General features: G+C 41.4%; 3 protein-coding genes across 3 annotated transcripts in view; 1 reads left to right on the top strand and 2 right to left on the bottom strand.

The window, feature by feature from the left end:
- Window positions 1–2,372, bottom strand: part of LOC124340621 — a 29,080-nt gene extending 26,708 nt beyond the window's left edge. Inside the window, exons 1-5 of the mRNA XM_046793185.1 lie at window positions 2,362–2,372; window positions 1,806–2,157; window positions 1,310–1,594; window positions 1,053–1,244; window positions 869–983 (exon numbers count right to left, since the gene is read on the bottom strand). Coding sequence (XP_046649141.1) covers window positions 869–983; window positions 1,053–1,244; window positions 1,310–1,594; window positions 1,806–2,157; window positions 2,362–2,372 — 955 coding nt within the window. The remainder of the gene's footprint in view (window positions 1–868; window positions 984–1,052; window positions 1,245–1,309; window positions 1,595–1,805; window positions 2,158–2,361) is intronic.
- A 1,172-nt stretch (window positions 2,373–3,544) lies between these two features.
- On the top strand, window positions 3,545–6,506 carry LOC124340957 (importin subunit alpha-1-like). The gene is made up of 8 exons (XM_046793809.1): window positions 3,545–3,734; window positions 3,795–3,942; window positions 4,005–4,155; window positions 4,221–4,476; window positions 4,534–5,040; window positions 5,097–5,616; window positions 5,678–5,949; window positions 6,109–6,506. Exons 1-8 carry the CDS (start codon window positions 3,705–3,707, stop codon window positions 6,172–6,174), a joined length of 1,950 nt encoding a protein of 649 aa, XP_046649765.1. The 5' UTR covers window positions 3,545–3,704; the 3' UTR covers window positions 6,175–6,506.
- Window positions 6,507–9,067: 2,561 nt separating this feature from the next.
- Window positions 9,068–12,183, bottom strand: LOC124340622 (heparan-alpha-glucosaminide N-acetyltransferase-like). The gene is made up of 13 exons (XM_046793186.1): window positions 12,046–12,183; window positions 11,779–11,969; window positions 11,563–11,675; window positions 11,430–11,496; window positions 11,258–11,265; window positions 11,117–11,215; window positions 11,001–11,044; window positions 10,871–10,934; window positions 10,545–10,803; window positions 10,353–10,474; window positions 10,057–10,270; window positions 9,604–9,784; window positions 9,068–9,369 (listed from the first exon to the last, which is right to left on the bottom strand). Exons 1-13 carry the CDS (start codon window positions 12,122–12,124, stop codon window positions 9,335–9,337), a joined length of 1,476 nt encoding a protein of 491 aa, XP_046649142.1. The 5' UTR covers window positions 12,125–12,183; the 3' UTR covers window positions 9,068–9,334.
- Between the last annotated feature and the right edge of the window lie 6,774 nt (window positions 12,184–18,957).

Consider the following 18,957-nt stretch of genomic DNA (forward strand, 5'->3'; position numbering starts at 1 on the left):
TTCAGACTTTATTAGTGGGTAATGACTGACTGACATGACAAGAATGAAGGACAGTGTGACATTTTACGAAGCTTCACGACTAATTATAAGTGAGGGAAATTTAAGGGAACAAAATAAGACAAAATAGTAGTTGCTATTGATAACGTTAAAAAAATTATTCTCAATCAAGAATAAATCTTTTCTCAGATTCTGATCGATTCCGACATTCATCACCAACAAACTAACGAGTAACTAACGAACTGACGATTTTTCAAAAGGAAAACACGACACATTCATCAAAAGGATTTCGATTGTCCAAATAATCTGGGTCAAATTCGAAGATATCGTCATCAGGATTAGTCGGAAAGCCGCGTTTAAAAGGCGGTGCAGGAATTTCCTATTGAAAAAAAGGAATTGTGTGATTTCATTTCCAAAAATCAATGTGTAAGTATTATCCTCACTTTGGTTGGAGAAGTGAAATTAAACGACCCAAATTCTAGTGGGTGTAGTGACTTTGCTCCTGTTGAGGCTCAATGACTGCATTTTCTTCCCTATAGGTGTTTATTTTTGAGCAAGTAACCTTAAATATTCAACAAGTAATTCATTGTAATAAAACCCAAATCAAAAGTATTTAAATCTAATATCGAAGTTACAATAAAAGTGTATTCCGATCCTGTCTGACTCGGGTCTCTAAGGCCAATAGACTTGCTTGCTGTTGCTCAGTATATCTCAGGATATTTGCCTCTACCGTTTCATCCTCCTTTTTCAAATAACTAGACATCATTTGTTGAATGGTGGCAGCAATTTGATCTAATTGGGATCCTTTGTCTATAAAAAAATCTATAAATTTTATTTATTTCCTTCCAATGTCGATAAATATCTCAATAACCTGGGAAGTTCCTTGGAGAAGATGGTCCAGAGTTTCCAAGCCAGGGTAGAACAACATTGTAAACTGAAGAAAATCTTTCAGTTTGTTGCAGTTTCAAGATTTGATTAGGATCAACCTAATATTTAAAAATTCCACAATTGGGAGTTATTGTCTCAAAGAGTACAGAATAATCCACAGGACATACCACAAGGATGGGGTTTAGCAAGAATGGTAGGCGAGTGGAATCAGGTACTGCATGGGTATCCAATTTGCAGCAAATACAGTGAAATATATTCCAGTTTCCAACATGGCGTGACTCTACCAAAAAAGCATTTTCAATCCCAACTCCAGCAGTATCAACTATCACCTCTCTGGGAGCCTGAGTCAACAACAATCCCTGGAAACGACAAGAAACATGAAATAAATTGAGAGGTTTTAAGTAAATCAGAATGAGATGTTTACCGGGTGTCCCTGGACTTTGGCCCATTGGCAAAGCGGCTGATGAGGTCTATCTGACTGCAAGGTCGTGCTCGAACTCGATGATGGCGTTCCCAGTTTCAAGGAACTTCCTCCTCCACTAGCAGCAGCGCCGCTTTTAGCCGCAATGTGAACCGAGTGAAGCGGACATAGTTGCAGCTCATTTTGACTGTCTTCCGTCACCGCAGCTATAAAGGTTTTCTCTTGGGCATAGCTGAAGACAATGGGAATAGTAAACAGAAACGCCACCGCCTCCCCGATGGACCTCACCTACCTTTGATGGATTTCATCAAGCCGCTAGACATTTCGGAGGAGGATGGCTCGTTCCCCGCACCAGCGCCGCTAGCACTCCTGCTGCTTAGCATTCGAAGAGCGTAGAGGACATTGGTCGTGTACTGCAGCAAACAACAGAACGAGGCCAGCACCGGTGGTGGCGAACGCAAGTCTTCCGGATTGAGAGCCGTCCACCTTGGCCAACTACGGCTAATTTGACCATGATAAGCACCAGGTCTGGTGTCACGTTTCCTCGACTGTTGGGCGACAAGTGCTTCAACAGTATTTTGAGCAGTGTCCGGGCAAATCTCCCCGCTTCGCGCTTGAGGAAGGCGAACTGCGTCAAGTTTTGAAGGAAAGATATTCCATCCTGAGGGCCGAATCTCCCTGAAGAACTTCCGGCACTGGGGGCAATTTTTTTCTCTTCCTCCGTGTCAGATCTGACGACCACCGTAGTGCTGCTGCCAGCTGGTTGCTGCTGGATTTCCTCGTCGTCTTGACCAGTCAAATGACGAAGGATGACTAATTCAATCCATGCTTCCAAACGATACTCGTCAATCCTGCCAAAGTTCAACAGTGTCAAACATAGATTATCTAAATCAGTGTCGTTCGTTTCCGTTGATTGACAGCATCTTGTTGATGAAGCAATAAACCGATTTCTGCACAAAAGAACAAAAATTGCATTAATATGTCATGAAGGAGGGTAGGATCAAATGTTACACCATACCTGTATTAGAAAGTTCAGTATTAGTTTGGTTCAGTACCGGTCCACCATGTCTTCCATCCACTTCAATAGGTTTTCACGCAGGTGAACCTAATGACATCAGATGATAATTAAGCGTGAAAGAATTGACAAGTTAAAATTAAAGGTACCTTCGTAAATTATTTCCTTAAAAGATGTATGAAGCTCCTTGTACCTTTCTATATGAATTTTATGCAGTTCAAGGATCTAAAATGGGCATTTCCTCCCCAATTCTCTGTAATGGGTACCTAACTCTCAACCAACTCTTTATACAGCAGGTGGTGTTGTCTTTTTAGACGATCAATACTGCTCACAATCTTCTTTTATTTTTCCGCTCTTCCTCAAGCATGGAATCCCATAATTTCTGCAATTGACAAAGAATATTTAGACCGTGGAAAAAAATACATGACCAAAGATTATACCTTGTGTGAGAAATTGCCGCTTTGAAACACTCTTACTTTTGCTGGGAGTAAAGTCCAGTTGCTTAAGTTGCTTCCAGATTTCGGCCATTTTTTTGGAAAAAAAAAAAAACAGTCAGGTCTACGACATGGGTCGTATCAAGTAGCTAAGATCTCAGCTTGGATCACTGATCTACAGGGAGGTTTTACTGCCAAGCAGACGTCGTCGTATAACGTAGTCTTTTATATTGACTTCGTCTGCTTGGCAGTATGAAATATGAAATGCTGCAAAATTCAAAATTTTTTTCAAATAAATACATGGAATGCCGCTATAAATATAAATGTATGAATAAAGAAGATTACAATTTATTTTAAAAACAATTTATTACGGATAACGGAACGCAAAATATATATGCGTAATTCAGCTATCGATAGGACTTTTGATTCTTTTAAGATAATGTTTCCTATTAGGAAAAAAAAATACAAACAAAAAAGAATAAAAGGACATTATTTTTGCCAAACGGTAGGGTTTGGAACGTTTAGGCCCACAAAGAGACTAATAAAGCAAGACGATATATGTATCGATTTAAATCAGTGAGCAGACGAGAGAAAATTTATCAAGTAGTGATCCAAGCTAAGTTGAGCTGAGATCTTAGCTACTTGATACGACCATGGTCCACTATTGACAGTTGACACAATGGATGACACGGCAGGTGGCGGTGGTGGCAGGTTCCTGTGTGGTGTGTTGTAGATGATCGGCTTGATCGCGCGGTCGCGCCACGCGGTTAATAATTATTACTGATTATACTATTACTATTGGCCTCCGATGAATGTTGGCTTCGTTGGCCTTGGGGTATAGGCACTATTCCGTCCATTCCGTTTGTTTTTGGTTTGCGTCGCTACTCGCCATCTTGATTTCACTGTCAGTTTTATCTATATTGACTTTTAGATCTCTCATTTTCATCAAATGTCAGAAAGTAAATGCAGAATTGTTGAGGTAATTTAAGATACCTAATACAATTTCTTGAACTTAACTCATTGTTCATCTTTCTCTTAGGTGAATGATGATGGGCTGCAAAGAGCCATACAAAATTATCTATTGCGAAAGCGCCACAATCTTGGAATTGATTGTGAGCTTCTTAACCCTCTTGAAGAACATAATCATATGGCTGCAGATAACATGACCATTGAGGACATAGTTAATGGTATGAGAGTGGCAGTTTTTTTCTTTGTATGAATTTTATTTTTATATCTATCTATCATGAAGGTATTCACAGTCGTGATGAAAACAAGGAAGTTACTGCAACCCATGCTGCATGTAAAATCCTCACCAGGAATGAACTTTATCCTCCCATTGACATCCTCATCAATGCCGATGTTGTTCCCAAACTGGTAGAATTCCTCAGTCGTGTTAACAAGTATGTTACCAAGTTGTGTCTATAACTTGGTTTTCAAACATTTCCTCATGACATTTTATCGTTAGTCCTGGTCTTCAGTTAAATTCAACCTTGGCTCTCACCAACATTGTGTCAGGCACATCTGACCAAACCAAAGCTGTTGTCAGTGCTGGGGCTGTTCCTGGATTGCTATCTTTGTTGGATTCACCTCATCCAGTTGTGGCTGAGATAGCTATCCGCGCTCTTGGTAATATAGCAATTGATCGACCAGAGCATAGAGATAACGTAATTGAGCATGGCTTTATTGGGAAGTTGTCCGCCTTGATTAAACCAGAAACTTCAGTAAGATCATTTTTTATTTAACTTTCGTTAACATTCAATAACTGAATTCATTATTAGGCTAAATTCTTGCGCAACGTCACTTGGGCTTTGCTCAGTTTGTGCTGTGCCGTGGACAATCCACTTACTGTCCCTGCAGTTCGACAGCTTCTTCCCGCCCTTGCCCACCTAATCAAGAACAACGACGAGGAGATTCTCGCTGACGCTTGCTGGGTTCTGGCAGATATTTCTAAAAATTCTGATGAACGAACCCAAGAAGTTGTCGACGCCGGAGTCGTCCCTCGGCTCGTTACTTTGCTCAACCACAATGAGGAGGCTGTAACAGAAGGCGCTCTGTTTGCAATTAGCACCATTTACAATGAGGAATATCCTGATTGGAACACTGCTGTGATCAATGCTGTGGCTATTCCCAGGTTGATGTTGTTGCTGGATTCACCGCATGAAGTTGTGGCCGTGAAAGCTGCCTCCACTGTCGTCAATATTGCATACGAACCAAAGTTCCGAGATCAGCTTATCGAACAAGGATTTGTTAAGAAGTTGCTTGATTTGATCAAGCCTAACATTTCAGTAAATAATTTCTTAATTATGTATTGTGAAAATTTAATAATTGATTTTATTATTAGGTTACATTATTGAGAATGGTCACTTCAACTTTGGGCAGCTTTAGCAGTTTCCTTGTCAGTCCAGCACTTATGCCTACAGTCAGACAGCTTCTTCCCGCCCTAGCCCACCTCATCAACAACAACGACGAGGAGATTCTATCCGGCGCTTGCTGGGCTCTGTTTTGGCTCACTGATGACCCCAACAAACGAATTCAAGAAGTTGTTGACGCTGGAGTCATCCCCAGGCTCGTCTCGTTGCTTGAGCACAATGAATGGGACGTCATCAAACCCGCTCTCTTAACTATCCGAAGCATAGTAACAGAAAGTGACACCAATGTTGATTCCGTCCTGGCTGCTGGTGCCTGGCCGTTGCTGGCCAAGTTGCTTGTTCGTCCCGAGATCCACATCGTCCAGTGGGCTGCTGAAATTGCATCAACAATTGCCGTGAACCACGTTACTCGTCCGTTGGTGGACGTTACGAGGAAAGGCAACTTGAAATGTCAAAAGGAAGCAGCTTGGGACATCACTAACATCACTTTGGGTAATTCGTTTCAGTTTGTCTGTTGCCGATCGATTTTAACTTTTTTTCTTAATAATTGCAGGTGGCAATGCCGACGCTTTGTCGTACCAGTTCAGTGCCATCGCTTCGCTATGCACTTTGTTGAAGGGAAAAAAAACCTACATTATCCTGGAAGTGTTAGATTGCTTGGCTCTTATTTTTGAGGTAGCCGAGAAAATTGACGAACTGGAGAAATTTTCGCTTCACGCGAAAAAATGTGGGGGATTGGATTGCATCATGGCTTTAAAGAGCAACGAAAATACCGAGATTCGTCGCAAGTCGCTGGCTATTCTGGAGCGGTACTTCTCCACTCACGTAAAATGATTCGTTTTATCGGTTTTTATGGTTTGTGTTTCGTAATAATACGATGATTATCACAACTGTCCAGATTCAGAGTGTTTGTGTTGACAACTTTCTATAACTGAAAATTCTTCTTTATTTCGAATTAATCTTTGAATTAATTTATTTCGACAGTTGTCTTTTGAAGACAAGTCAGCGCGATCGACATCGGGCTTTTGGATGATTGCCCCCTGCAACTAATGCCTCCCCTCCCCGTGGGGTCGACTTGTGCCCACTCCTTGCAATATAAGAAATCAAGAACAAGAACCAGCCATTTTCATCGTCCGAAGGAGGTTTCTCATTCTGAAGTTTAATCTAAAATTCTTTATACTGCCTTTTCTTTCTTCAGTTCCTCCAACGCTATCCTAATTATGAGTGTTGTCCTTTTCTTTAAAGTTTTGTTTTTCCAAATTGTTTTTTAGTTGAAAGTTGCTATGCAAAACGTCTCCTTTCCTCTTTTTCAATTCGCGATAAAAGAGTAATACAAAAAACGGATCAACTGTACATTTGATTCGTTTTGATGTTGTCACAAGTTTTTTCACATTTCAAGTTGATTTTGTCCCAATTACACGTCATCTGGTTGTAAGCTTGTTTACAACCAGAAATTCGAACCCATAAGCTAATAACTTATAATAAATACTAGTAATCTTGTGCCAGTTGTAAGCTAACGTAACGGAAACATAAGAATTTGGTACGTTAATGATTTTCCAAGGCAACGTGGATTCGTGTTTTTCGTAAGCGATTTGGACTTCTACTTTTCCCGTCGTTCGACTTTACTTCGAAAATAAACCCATAACTTATCCTAACCTCACCTTTTACCGATTTTCACGGTGGTAAATACCAAAGTTAGTGGCAGTTATTTGATTTTATTTATGGAGTGGTCGATGTTGCAACTTTTGGCGCGGGCTCCACTCTTTAGCCGCGAGGATCTCCAGCACTCCTCTCGCGGCCGCGGGGCTGGGGGTTCCAGAGGGGCACCCCAGCGGGCTCGAGTCACGCTCTGGAGGTATCCTCGCTATATCCGTTCCGGTTGTATCGGCATAGTTAGTGGCAGTTAGTTTTTTTTACAGAGTGGTCGATGTTGCAATTTTGGAGTTGCTGAATTTTTTTCATTTTGATTGAATTACTTCCCACCCAATTTACATCTTGCCAGTGAATCGTCTCCTTGTCATTCTCCTTTTGCCAGTTAAATTTCGTTTTGCTATAAACGGGGGATAGGCAAATAGAACCCTACGAAAAAGGACTACTTTTTATAAACATTCAAAGCGGACCTATTTCTCCGCCCCAAAATGCCAATTTTATTAGAAAAAAAATGTTATTAATAATATATCCGTGACCCTTTATATACTTTGCCAGCTGAAATCAATATGAGTGAAATTCACACATTGCCGTTTGGTTAATTATATGTTAGTTGGCCGATTCCGTATTTATTATTTCATGACCATATTCCTCTTGGTTTTAACCATGAAGTTCATTTTTTACAAAATGTCGTTTTCACTTCACAGTTGTGGTAAATTTAAAAAATTTACAAATTTCCGTGCTTGCTTCGCCATTTTTTTTATATTTTGCTCCCCCGTTGACATCTTGCCCGTCAATCTCATTGTCGCCTTGTTGCCAGTTAATTTTCTTCTTGCTAGACTATTTTCGTTTTTTATCACTTTTTTTCTTTTTTTTTCGTTTTAAGTTGTAGAGACTTTTTTATTTGCAATTTATTTGAATTGCGTGATATCTTGATTAGCCTGTTCATTTCTTGTCCGTAGTTTATTTATTACCCAATATTCGTTGCCTGCCCGTCGATTCGTCGCCTGATATTCCGCCTGATATTCTGTCTGCTCCTCGCTTAATATTAGTGTTAAAGCTATTCGTCTTTTCCCCGAAATTTTTGTCTGTTTTCGTGCGTAATCAAACAGTTTAATTTAAGAGGGGTATTATTGTCTTTTGATTAGTTACCCGTCACTCACGTTTTTCCGAGTTGCAATTGATTCAATTGCATTGTGTTTGACCATCTAATTCGTTTTCTTCTGTATTTTTTTTTTATACGTTATTTTTCGGGGTTTTATTATTAATTTTAAGACTGGAATTGCTGCCTTTTGATTTGTTACCGGTCACTAACGTTTTTCCTAGTAGTAATTGAGTCAATTTCATTATATTAGACCGTGAAGCAAATTTTCGTTTTCTTCTGATTTTAATTTTTATTATCCGTTAATTCTAGGGTTTTTTATTATTAATTTTCTAGGGTTTTTTATTATTAATTATAGGAACAAAATTTTTCGCGAAATAGTAGATATAGTAGCCGTAGTGTTAGTTAGACCCCGACAATGAAGACCCGCTTTATTATATTTCAGCGAACTTCTTTCTCCTTGAAATGTACCTATTCTCCCTTTTAATTCTATGTTCCATAAAAAACTTTGAAATAAATTCCGATCACAACAATTTTCCTTGTGAGAAACGGTAAATTCAAATTTCATTGAGTTTCTGGCTTTCTGCCACCCTTTATATACTTTGCCGTAGCTCAAACCGTGGTGAGTGAAATTTACATACTGCCGTCTCGTTATTTATATGTTAGTAAGCCGATTTTAGTCTTTATTATTTGGTGAACACATTTCCCTTTGTGTTAAATATGAAGTTCATTTTTTACAAACGTCATTTTTGCTTAACAGCTATCGTAGGTAAAAAAAAACAAACGAATTTCCGTGTTCCTTTCGCCACATTTTCTACCCTAGCTAGATCCCCCCTTCATCGACTCAGCCTCCCCTCTTGCAACTCGAGGATTTTCCCTTGAGGGTAAAGAACCCAAAACAGGTAGAAACTCTGGGAGCCAATCAGCGCGTGACGACAAACTATTTAGCTCCGCCCAAGAGGCTTATTCTTTTATAGTATAGGATAGTATAGGATAGTATAGGATGACAGTCAATTATTTCTTATTTATGTCGTCGCCTTCGGCTGATCCCTCATTTGCCCGCACATTTCGATTTTTTAACTCAGCTACCATGACCTTGACAGGTGACAAACGAAATCATGCTCACAAGCTGGTGTTACCTACACTAGATGACTCTTACGATGTCATAGTTGAAAAGAAATAAAAGAGTCACGGTGGATTTCAATTTCAAATTTATAAGTTGTTATTTGTTAATGATGCCATGTGCCAACTGTCAACCATTGCAAATCATGTAAATCAATCATCGAATGAGATTTAAGGCGTAGATACATTTTTTGTTGCGGACGATTTGCTGGTTGGGGAGTTAATGTCGGTGTCGAAGCTGCAACAAAACGCGTAGATGGACGGTACGGTAAAGTCGATAATGTGGCGTTTCCACGACTTGGTGATGGTGCATTACAATCCATCAACACCGTAGAGTTTTCAAATTATGCCTGCCGAGCTTTTTGTAACGTCTCCTATGAAATAAACAAAAAATATAATGTTGGAATATAATCAATTTGAAATATTTCTCAACCAAGCTACTTTAAAACGAAGTTTTAGGCTGTAAGTAACAAACAAATATAACGATCTACAATTTAAAAACTACGTGTGGTATGGAGGCTGTGCGTATTGTTGAGATCATGCCGGAAAAATGTGTTACATGAATTTGCCCGGAATCCTATAAAAAAAAAGGGAATTTTTTCATTTACCTGCGTAGCGAAAAGGGGCTCCAGACCACCACGATAGGACATCGATGAAGACGTACAAAATGGTGAGGAGTATAAATGCTATGGAACTCGTGACCAGCACGTACGACAAGGACCACAGCTTGTTGATCGGGATGGGTCCGTCATCGATTTTAAAGTCACAAAGGATCCCTCCTGACAATCTCTATTGAAAAAGAACCGAACAACTGCTATGTAATCCTCGAACTAAGAATTCACCTCTTAGTATTCTATTTTACTACTTACTGTTACTAAGGCCCATAACATCCACCGTACAATTCTCTGTTTGTTTGCTGGGAATACCAAAAGCACTTTTGCGGCCTCTGCTCCTAAATAAGCACACAAGACACATGTTAGCCCTCCAAGAACTCTGAAAGTTGAAAAAAAAATGTATAAAATAAAAAACAAGTTCAAAAACAGACTTTCTTCGTCATTTTAAGACATGTCAAGGTAGGCGCAGAAATGGAGGGAGTAAAAGAAACACAAACCTTCAGGATCAAAAGCAAGAGTGGTGTCATAAATAGCTCGCGGGGTTGGCCTCTGGTAAATGTGATCGTTTCCAAACAGAGAAACGTCAACAAGACGAGCTGCACCTCCAGTACAATTTCTGTACAGACCGTTTTTCTCAAGTCCGCCAGCTCCCGTATAGCCTCTATAGAAATGGAACAACACGAGACGATTGCGTTCAATGAATGACTGTATCGTTTGAGTAACGAGGGAAAATATAAACTCACAGAGGGCAGTCCGGAACAGGAAGCAAGAAAGTGATGAGTAATTGGGTTGAAACAAACACAGTCACTATGATCCACTGTCGCCAAGAACACACAATATCACGTATAGGTGCGAACCATGCGTACTGTTGATACAAATTAGCGTGAATACTCAAACACGTTTCTATTGGGTTTAATTCATATATCTAAAATTACCCTTTGATTATCTTCGGGATCGAATCCTGTAAGTTCGATTAAGGCAACGATAAGGTAAACGAACGACAACCTTTGAAGGACTCCTGGAATTATGAAGGTTTTAATTTTATTGTTACTCAGAGAGTTTAACACGAGACCTATAACGAGCATAGCGACAGAGCGACGAACTGTGCTATACAAAATTCGTTGTTTGCTAAGGGCACGCCGGAGCTGTGAATTGAGAGACAGAACACAGCTGGCGCCCAATATCCAAACAAAACTGAAATAAAAAGATTAAGGTTAAAACATAGAAGAGAACCAAATATTTTATGCTGTTCGTTCATTACCAAGGGAAAATAACGTCGGCAATCGTAATTCCATTCCAAGGCGAATGTTCAAAGAACCAATAACCTGCATAGGAATTTTATATTACGATCTCTTCAGCATCCTGACAAAATGTATCTAAATAATAAATACCTCCGCCGCCATAATTCACTATTATCATGAAAACAATGGTAAGCCTTGAAAAAATGTGTTGTGTTAAGTAGAAAATAGTCTGATAATTGCTTATGTTTAAAGTTAAAGAGTTTTACCCACGAAAAGTGTCAAGGCATCGGATGCGATATCGGATTGGATTTGCCTGTTGAGCTGAAGTATCTGGGATAAGTAATGAAGCCTCAGATGTACTGGAACTTCAGAACCAAGATAAATAGTAAGGGTTGTATCGTTCTTGCATGATGCACTTCAACCCCCACACAATAAACAAAAAGAAAATGCACAAGGATGCCCACAATAGAGCTAAGAAATAAAAACAAAATATTCAATTATTGGAGGCACAGAGCACTTTATGACATCTTGTGTCCTTACGAAGTTAAATATTTGCTGGAGGAACATTTAATTCCATACCACCACATCCCTCATAGAGCTGGCATTCATGGAGTATTGTCCGAATTCACCAAAATGTTGGCTGAAACTGTAAAAAAAATCAAAAATTGTGAATCACAAAGGTAGGATATTTAACAAAATAATAATAACTCACTTGCAAACTGATATTTCATGTTGTTTCACCTGGAATAATGTGGGATATGTAGTATTTACGGTCAAAACAGCTGTGTGTCCGGATTTCAAAGAAGCAAATTTCCACATTGGACACTGTATAAAAGTACACATGTTAAAATTGACACTTTAGCAACACAACAGCAACTTGAATCATTGAATGTTGTGCTACAAGATGTTGTTTGTATATTTATCCCACCTCCTGGCATTTGCTGGATTGCCCCCAAATCTCCAGTTCTTGTGTGGTGTACTGATTATTATTAATGTGATGAAAGGTGAAACATGCTTCATCCATTTTGAGTGAATATTGTCGTGTTGTCGAGTTACAAAACGCTGGTACTTCTGGATTCCAGTTCATTGTGGAAAGATCCATCATTGTTGCACTTAAAGCTTCAAAGAATGTTTCGTAAACAAATCCCACACACTTTATTTCTGTCAATTCAAATGTCAAGTGACGGTAACTAACCTATGATCATGATAATAACGGTGAAATAAGATTTTAGAAACATATTTTCTCTCTGGAGAAACGAACTAAAATCTGCCATCCATGGTTTCCAAAAGAAACAGCTGACTAACGTGTTTGTATCAGCTGACTACTAGAGAGATTCCACCTGTTTACTGGACGAAGATTTTGGGGGCTAGAGAAATAGTGCGAGTCAACGACGTAAATTTTAGTGTCTGTGTATTTTTCATTGAAATAATAATATTCCTGAGAAAAAGAAAATAAAAACAATAGTAAAACTGTATAAATTGATTGCCCGAAAGATAGCGCGGGTTCACCAAGTGTGAATAAGGGCAGCGCCGCAGCGGTAGCTATTTCCTTTTTCACAACGTATACTTTTAACAGTTTGAAATCGGTTGGCAAACTTTAAAAAATTTTATTGCTGCTGTGCAGTGTTTCCCGAAGACTTGCTTTCACAACAACAACACTGCGAACATCAATCTCTGGGATTATTATGGCTCGAATCGTGCAATGCAATGGCAATTCAATTCTACTGAAATGCACATATCTCGGAGAAATTTCTTTTTTAAAGTGTAGCCTAAAGTTGTTCAAAGTTATGTATTTTTAAAATTCTAATCTTATAAAATTGTGTATGTAGGATGCTATAAACGTATAATGTGAGCTAGTTAGAATTGATGCATTTTGTTTGTATAATTGTCTAATTGCATTACACCTAATTACTTTACTAATTTTTGTATCCGGAGTCGAATGAAGCAATCTTATTTTTAGACTCTAATTCTTTCTTTTTTTTTTTCCCGTTAACGACAGATGAGACGTTAGAAAACCAGGGGAAATTTCGGAATATGGAAGCCCAAAACCGCCACTTTTTTAATATAATAATGTTTTTCAAAATATCATTATATAAAACAGAATATAAAAACTGAAAAAAGTGTTATATAAAAACCAAAAAGAGTATAATATAAAAAACAAAAAGTTGATATAAAAAGCAAAAAAAGTCATATAAAACCCCCCCCAAAAGTTCAATATATAATCCCAAAAAAGTTCAATATAAAAACGGCAGCCACCTAGCGGTCAAAATAATTACTTCATGCCACATCTCCACCCCCTTTATAGCCAGTTTGAATCCAGTAGTACAAACGGGGATTTAATCACAAAATAAAAAAACGAGCAAGCGCTTAAATAACGCTACCTAATGCGCGTCGCTCTAAATTATTATTTTTTTAAATGTAAAGCGAAGTAAAACGACTGCGGCTGACTGCGGCGACTGGTCAGACGAGTAACGTGAGCCCGTCCAATTTTTTAAAGCGCTTATCGCTGGTCCGTCCACTATTTTAGCGCTGTCGCCCGTTCGCTGTTTTCGGTGGCTCATTATAAGCTTGCGAAAAATAAGCCATTCAAATGATTTGCACTAAGCGCGCGTTGCGCTAGCAATTGGTTTGCGATAAACTTGCGCGCGATGCGCTAAATATATATTTAGCGCAATTTATTTCATTGTATTATTTACGAAACGCCCAAGCGCTTCGTTAATTAAAATAATAAATGCGACAGAGAAAACGATTGCGGCGACTGGACAAGTTGCGCACACCCGTCGATAATTTTAGCGCTTGTCTCGAGTCCGTCTATAACTTACGAAACACGCAAGCGTTAAAATAAATGTTTAACGCTTCTTGCGCGATATGCGCTCTATTTGAGCGTATTATTTAATCATATATTTAAAAAAGCGAAAGCGCTTAAATAACGCTACTTAATGCGAATCGCTCTAAATTAACTTTTTGTATTTAATCCAAAGGAAAATGACTGCGCTGACTGGTTAGACGAGTAATGCGAGCCCTTTCGCTATTTCCGCTGGTCCTTTCGCTGTTTTTGGCGGATCATTATATACGTGAAAAATAATTCATTCAAATGTTTCACGCTAGATCTAGCGCTATCGAAGCGATCGTGGGACTAGCTATGTGTTTGCGATAAACTTGCGCGTGATGCGCTATATTTAGCACAATTTATTTCGATTTATTTCATTGCATTATTTAGGAAACCCGCAAGCGTTTCGTTAATTTTAATAAAAAGTTACGGTAGGGAAAACGATTACGGCAAATGGACGAGACGGATGAGAAGCGCGCGCCCGTATATCATATTAGCGCTTGTCGCGAGTCCGTTCGCTATACGGCTATTATACGGCTCGCTGGGCCAAACATCTTAAATGGTTCGCGCTAGATGTAGCGCTTTCTAAGCGCGCATTGCGCTAATAATTAAATAAAGATTAACTTGCGCGCAATGCGTCAAATTTAGCGCATTTAAATTCATTACATAATTTACAAACGCAAATAACTAGCAAAAATAAATATTTACCGCGAAAAATAATGAAGTCAATATATTTTGCGCTAGATCTAGCGCTAAATATTTATTTCAGCAAATTATATGCGCGCTTCGTAATTTATGTAATGAACTTAATCCGGCTATTTAGCGCATTGAGCGCAAGTAAATCTTAAGTTTATCATAAGCGAGTTTACGATTTCGCAGCGCTAAAACTTTGACATTTTTTGCGCGGCGAAACAGCCTTAAACAGCGGACGGACGACGATAAGCGCTAGGACAAGCAAACTTACTCGTGATAAGCGCTGAAATAATGGAGCCAGTCGCGCAATGGTTTTCTTTTTCTGAACCATTTAGTTAAATTAACGAAGCGCTTACGCGTTTCATAAAATGCTACGATGGAATGAATTGCGCTAAATAATTTAGCGCATCGCGCTCAAGTAAATCGCAAATACATCACTAGCGCCATGCGCGTTAATTTAGCGCTAGATGTAGAGTGAAAATGTGTTTTAATTATTTTTCGCATAATGAGCCGCTGAAAACAGCGGACGGGCAACAGCGCTAACCCAGCTTGAAGGACCAGCGATAAGCGCTCAAGTTATTTAAGCGCAAGCCTATACGCCTAGCGCCGTTTTTAAATTAAAGATTAAATAAAATGCTCAAAATTTAGCATGTCGCGCGCAAGATGCGTATTATTTATAAAACGCGCATAACCCGTGCGCAGCGAGTCGCCTTATTAAACAGCGGACGGGCGACGATAAGCGCTACGACAAACAAACTGACTCATGATAAGCGCTGAAATAATGGATGGGCACGTGCTACTCGTCCAGTCGCGCAATGGTTTTCTTTTCCGAAACCATTTACTTTAATTAACCAAGCGCTTGCGCGTTTCGTAAAAAAAATGAGATGCAATGAATTGCGCTAAATATATATTTAGCGCATCGCGTGTTAGTTTATCGCAAACAAATCGCTAGCGACACGCGCGCTTAGATATAGCGCTAGATCTAGCGCAAATCATTTGAATGGCTTATTTTTCGCAAGCTTATAATGAGCCGCCGAAAACAGCGAACGGGCGACAGCGCTAAAATAGTGGACGGACCAGCGATAAGCGCTTTAAAAAATCGGACGGGCTCACGTTACTCGTCTGACCAGTCGCCGCAGTCAGCCGCAGTCGTTTTACTTCGCTTTACATTTAAAAAAATAATAATTTAGAGCGACGCGCATTAGGTAGCGTTATTTAAGCGCTTGCTCGTTTTTTTATTTTGTGATTAAATCCCCGTTTGTACTACTGGATTCAAACTGGCTATAAAGGGGGTGGAGATGTGGCATGAAGTAATTATTTTGACCGCTAGGTGGCTGCCGTTTTTATATTGAACTTTTTTGGGATTATATATTGAACTTTTGGGGGGTTTTATATGACTTTTTTTTGCTTTTTATATCAACTTTTTGTTTTTTATATTATACTCTTTTTGGTTTTAATATAATACATTTTCAGTTTTTATATTGAATTTTTTTTTATATATATTGAATATTTTTTTATATATATTGACTTTTTTGGGGGTTTTATATTGATTTTTTTTGCTTTTTATATCAACTTTTTTTTTATATTATACTCTTTTTGGTTTTTATATAACACTTTTTTCAGTTTTTATATTCTTTTCTGTTTTATATTGTCGCGTTGATCATTGATCACGCGTTGGCCATTGCCCCCGCTATACGAGCCCGTTGGTATGTAGGCCAACCGGTAGTGTGGCGTCAGCATCCGCCGACGCCCAACACCTATATAACCATGTAGCTACACTTGTATCGCTCTCGCTCTAGTGCAGTAGTCAGTACAATACACGTTAGCACGTTACATGGTGGAGATGCAGAGCTGGTAAGTGCGAATTTTCACCCTTATTGTTTTGGGCGAGTTGCTTATTGAGTGGTGTGACTAGCCGGCGGTTAAGCTTTCGGAGGTCAGAAACCATCGGTGACGAGCTACTTAGGGGTGGAAAGATCGAACACTACTAGTAAGATCTCAGTGCGCGTGTATACTGCGGGTAGGCGAGCGGGGAAGTGTTGGTTATAAGCGCACAGTGAGCAGCGAGCCTTTTTTAGGCCGCGGGCAAGACCTGGGGTCGCTTGGGAAAAAACGCACGTTGAGGGAAAAAGCGTGAGCCTTTTGTCCGCGAAACGGGGTCGTTGTAGGAAGCGCACAGTGAGCAGCGAGCCTTTTGTTTTGGCCGCGGGCAAGACCTGGGGTCGCTTGAGAAAAAACGCACGTTGAGGGAAAAAGCGTGAGCCTTTTGTCCGCGAAACGGGGTCGTTGTAGGAAGCGCACAGTGAGCAGCGAGCCTTTTTTAGGCCGCGGGCAAGACCTGGGGTCGCTTGGGAAAAAACGCACGTTGAGGGAAAAAGCGTGAGCCTTTTGTCCGCGAAACGGGGTCGTTGTAGGAAGCGCACAGTGAGCAGCGAGCCTTTTTTAGGCCGCGGGCAAGACCTGGGGTCGCTTGGGAAAAAACGCACGTTGAGGGAAAAAGCGTGAGCCTTTTGTCCGCGAAACGGGGTCGTTGTAGGAAGCGCACAGTGAGCAGCGAGTTTTTTTGTTTTGGACGCGTGCAAGACCTGGGGTCGCTTTTGTGGTAGTGAAACTAGGGATGAACGGAGTGACTAGTGGAAACAGTGGGACTTGTCAGTGATTAGAGTGAACTTTGTGTTATGCCGTTTTTTTTTGTGTGCGCATACGTGTGAGTGTAAGAGCGAACTGTATGACTTAGAAACTGTATGTCACGTGACATACATACAGTAGCGCGGTGTAACGAATGAGAAGGTCGAGGAACATCGGTTATTACGAGAGAAGCAGAGACGCACGCGGACGCTTTGTGGCACGAGCAGGATCACACGGGAGTATCACCAGCCCGCGAACGCACAGTCAACCAGGTCAGGAGAGGAGCCCAGTGGGAGTAGCCACTCGACGGAGTCAGGAGGAGGTAGAAGAGACGCAGCCCGAAACGCAGCCCCTTTCTGCACACGGGGTGCATCAGATTTCGTTCAGTGAAGAAGATACAGAGCAGTGGGAGGACGTCGAGGACGACGACGTGAGCGAACGGCCAGCGTGGGATTACTCGGACTTTCGGAGGCGGTCGTCGATACTCAGTGGACTTCTGAGGGCCGCCAACAACCGCGGGAGCGCAGGAACTGGACAGCGGCGGCAGCCGCACCCACAACCAGTGGCGGTGATGGCAGCGCAAATTAAATTCCAGTCCCCCCCTGTGTTCACAGGGGGGAAGGACGAGGACGTCGTGCAGTGGATGCACCGTTACGAGCGAATAGGAAGATACAACCGCTGGGGAGACGACGCCCTGCGGGACCACGTCGAGATGTCGCTCGCCGGAGCTGCACTTAAGTGGTTTACCTACAAGGACGCAGCAGGGCAACTGGCAAACGAATGGCAGGACCAAGCAGGTCCCCCAGCCATCCCAGGGATGAAGACCCAGATCCTGGGGCAGTTCCGGCCAGTAAATCAAGATGATTACAATGAGGAAAAACTGAGGGCTCGGAAGCAGGGAGCAGAAGAAACAACAAGGGAGTACTACTACGATGTACTGGACCTCTGTCGGAGAGTGAATCCACGGATGGTGGAGGCCGAAAAACTGAAATGCCTCTGGAGAGGACTTAAGCCAAGTGTCATCGAGAAACTCTGGAGCCTTAAACCTACAACCTGCGACGGATTCCTGGAGGAAGTAAAAAGGCTCGAAGAACTCACATCGCGGAGCGAGGTGTGGGCTCTGGGTGTGCTGGGTGAAACAACACCGCCGGCGAAGGAAGAGCGGATGGAACGACTGGAGCGGATGATGGAAGATTTGCTTGGAGCGGTAGCAGCGAAAAAACCGGAAAACCCACCTCATCAGGGGTGGAAGACCGGCGACGCCCAACGAGGACCGCCCGGGCAGAGACAAGGTAGACGACCCGTCAATCTGAGATGGACTCCGGACGGGAGGCCGGTGTGCGGCAGGTGCGGGACGGAAGGTCATGTCATGAGGGATTGCCCGAGGTCCAATCGGCAGCAGCAGATGGACTTCGGGCGGACCCCGGATGGCCAGATCGTGTGCTATGGCTGCGGCGGAGCCGGGCACATTCAACGGTTCTGCCCGGGAGGACAACAACAACAACAGCAACAATACGGACCTCCACCCCAGCAGAGACAGAACGGTGCTGGGCAACAACTGATTGGTCTAGTCGGGACGGCGGACAGGAACACCGAGGAGAAGGTATGGCCAGTACTGAAAATTGACTTTAAACGTTTGGTGGTCCAAGATGTCTTGTGTGGAGGAAGACGCATCCCGGCCGTGATCGACACGGGTGCAGCGGTATCCGTGTGTTCCCCCAAGCTAGTGGGAGAACTTAAGCTAACAGTGAGACCATGGAGTGCGAATCGCTTAGTTTCAGTGGACGGGAAGGAAATCATTCCAGGAGGAGCCGCTCAATTGGTGATTTCGGACGGAGAGACCAGAGTGGAGGGAGAGGCACTTGTGCTGGACGGGGATATAGACCTTCTGTTAGGGAAAGATCTATTGGAAAAACTTGGAACAAGACTGAAGATTGGCGCACTACCTGAAATATT

This window comes from Daphnia pulicaria, chromosome 5, assembly GCF_021234035.1.
Source record: "Daphnia pulicaria isolate SC F1-1A chromosome 5, SC_F0-13Bv2, whole genome shotgun sequence".
In the NCBI taxonomy this organism is placed as follows: Eukaryota; Metazoa; Arthropoda; class Branchiopoda; order Diplostraca; family Daphniidae; genus Daphnia; species Daphnia pulicaria.

Excerpts from the sequence above, each read along its gene's own strand:
- LOC124340957 (XM_046793809.1), top strand. The coding sequence starts at position 3,705 with ATGTCAGAAAGTAAATGCAGAATTGTTGAG. Across the intron at positions 3,943-4,004 it reads CATTGAGGACATAGTTAATG|GTATTCACAGTCGTGATGAA; the intron begins GTATGAGAGTGG and ends TCTATCATGAAG. Across the intron at positions 5,617-5,677 it reads CATCACTAACATCACTTTGG|GTGGCAATGCCGACGCTTTG; the intron begins GTAATTCGTTTC and ends TAATAATTGCAG.
- LOC124340622 (XM_046793186.1), bottom strand. The coding sequence starts at position 12,124 with ATGGCAGATTTTAGTTCGTTTCTCCAGAGAGAAAATATGTTTCTAAAA. Across the intron at positions 11,970-12,045 it reads CGTTATTATCATGATCATAG|CTTTAAGTGCAACAATGATG; the intron begins GTTAGTTACCGT and ends CATTCTTTGAAG. Across the intron at positions 10,804-10,870 it reads GCCGACGTTATTTTCCCTTG|TTTTGTTTGGATATTGGGCG; the intron begins GTAATGAACGAA and ends TTTTTATTTCAG.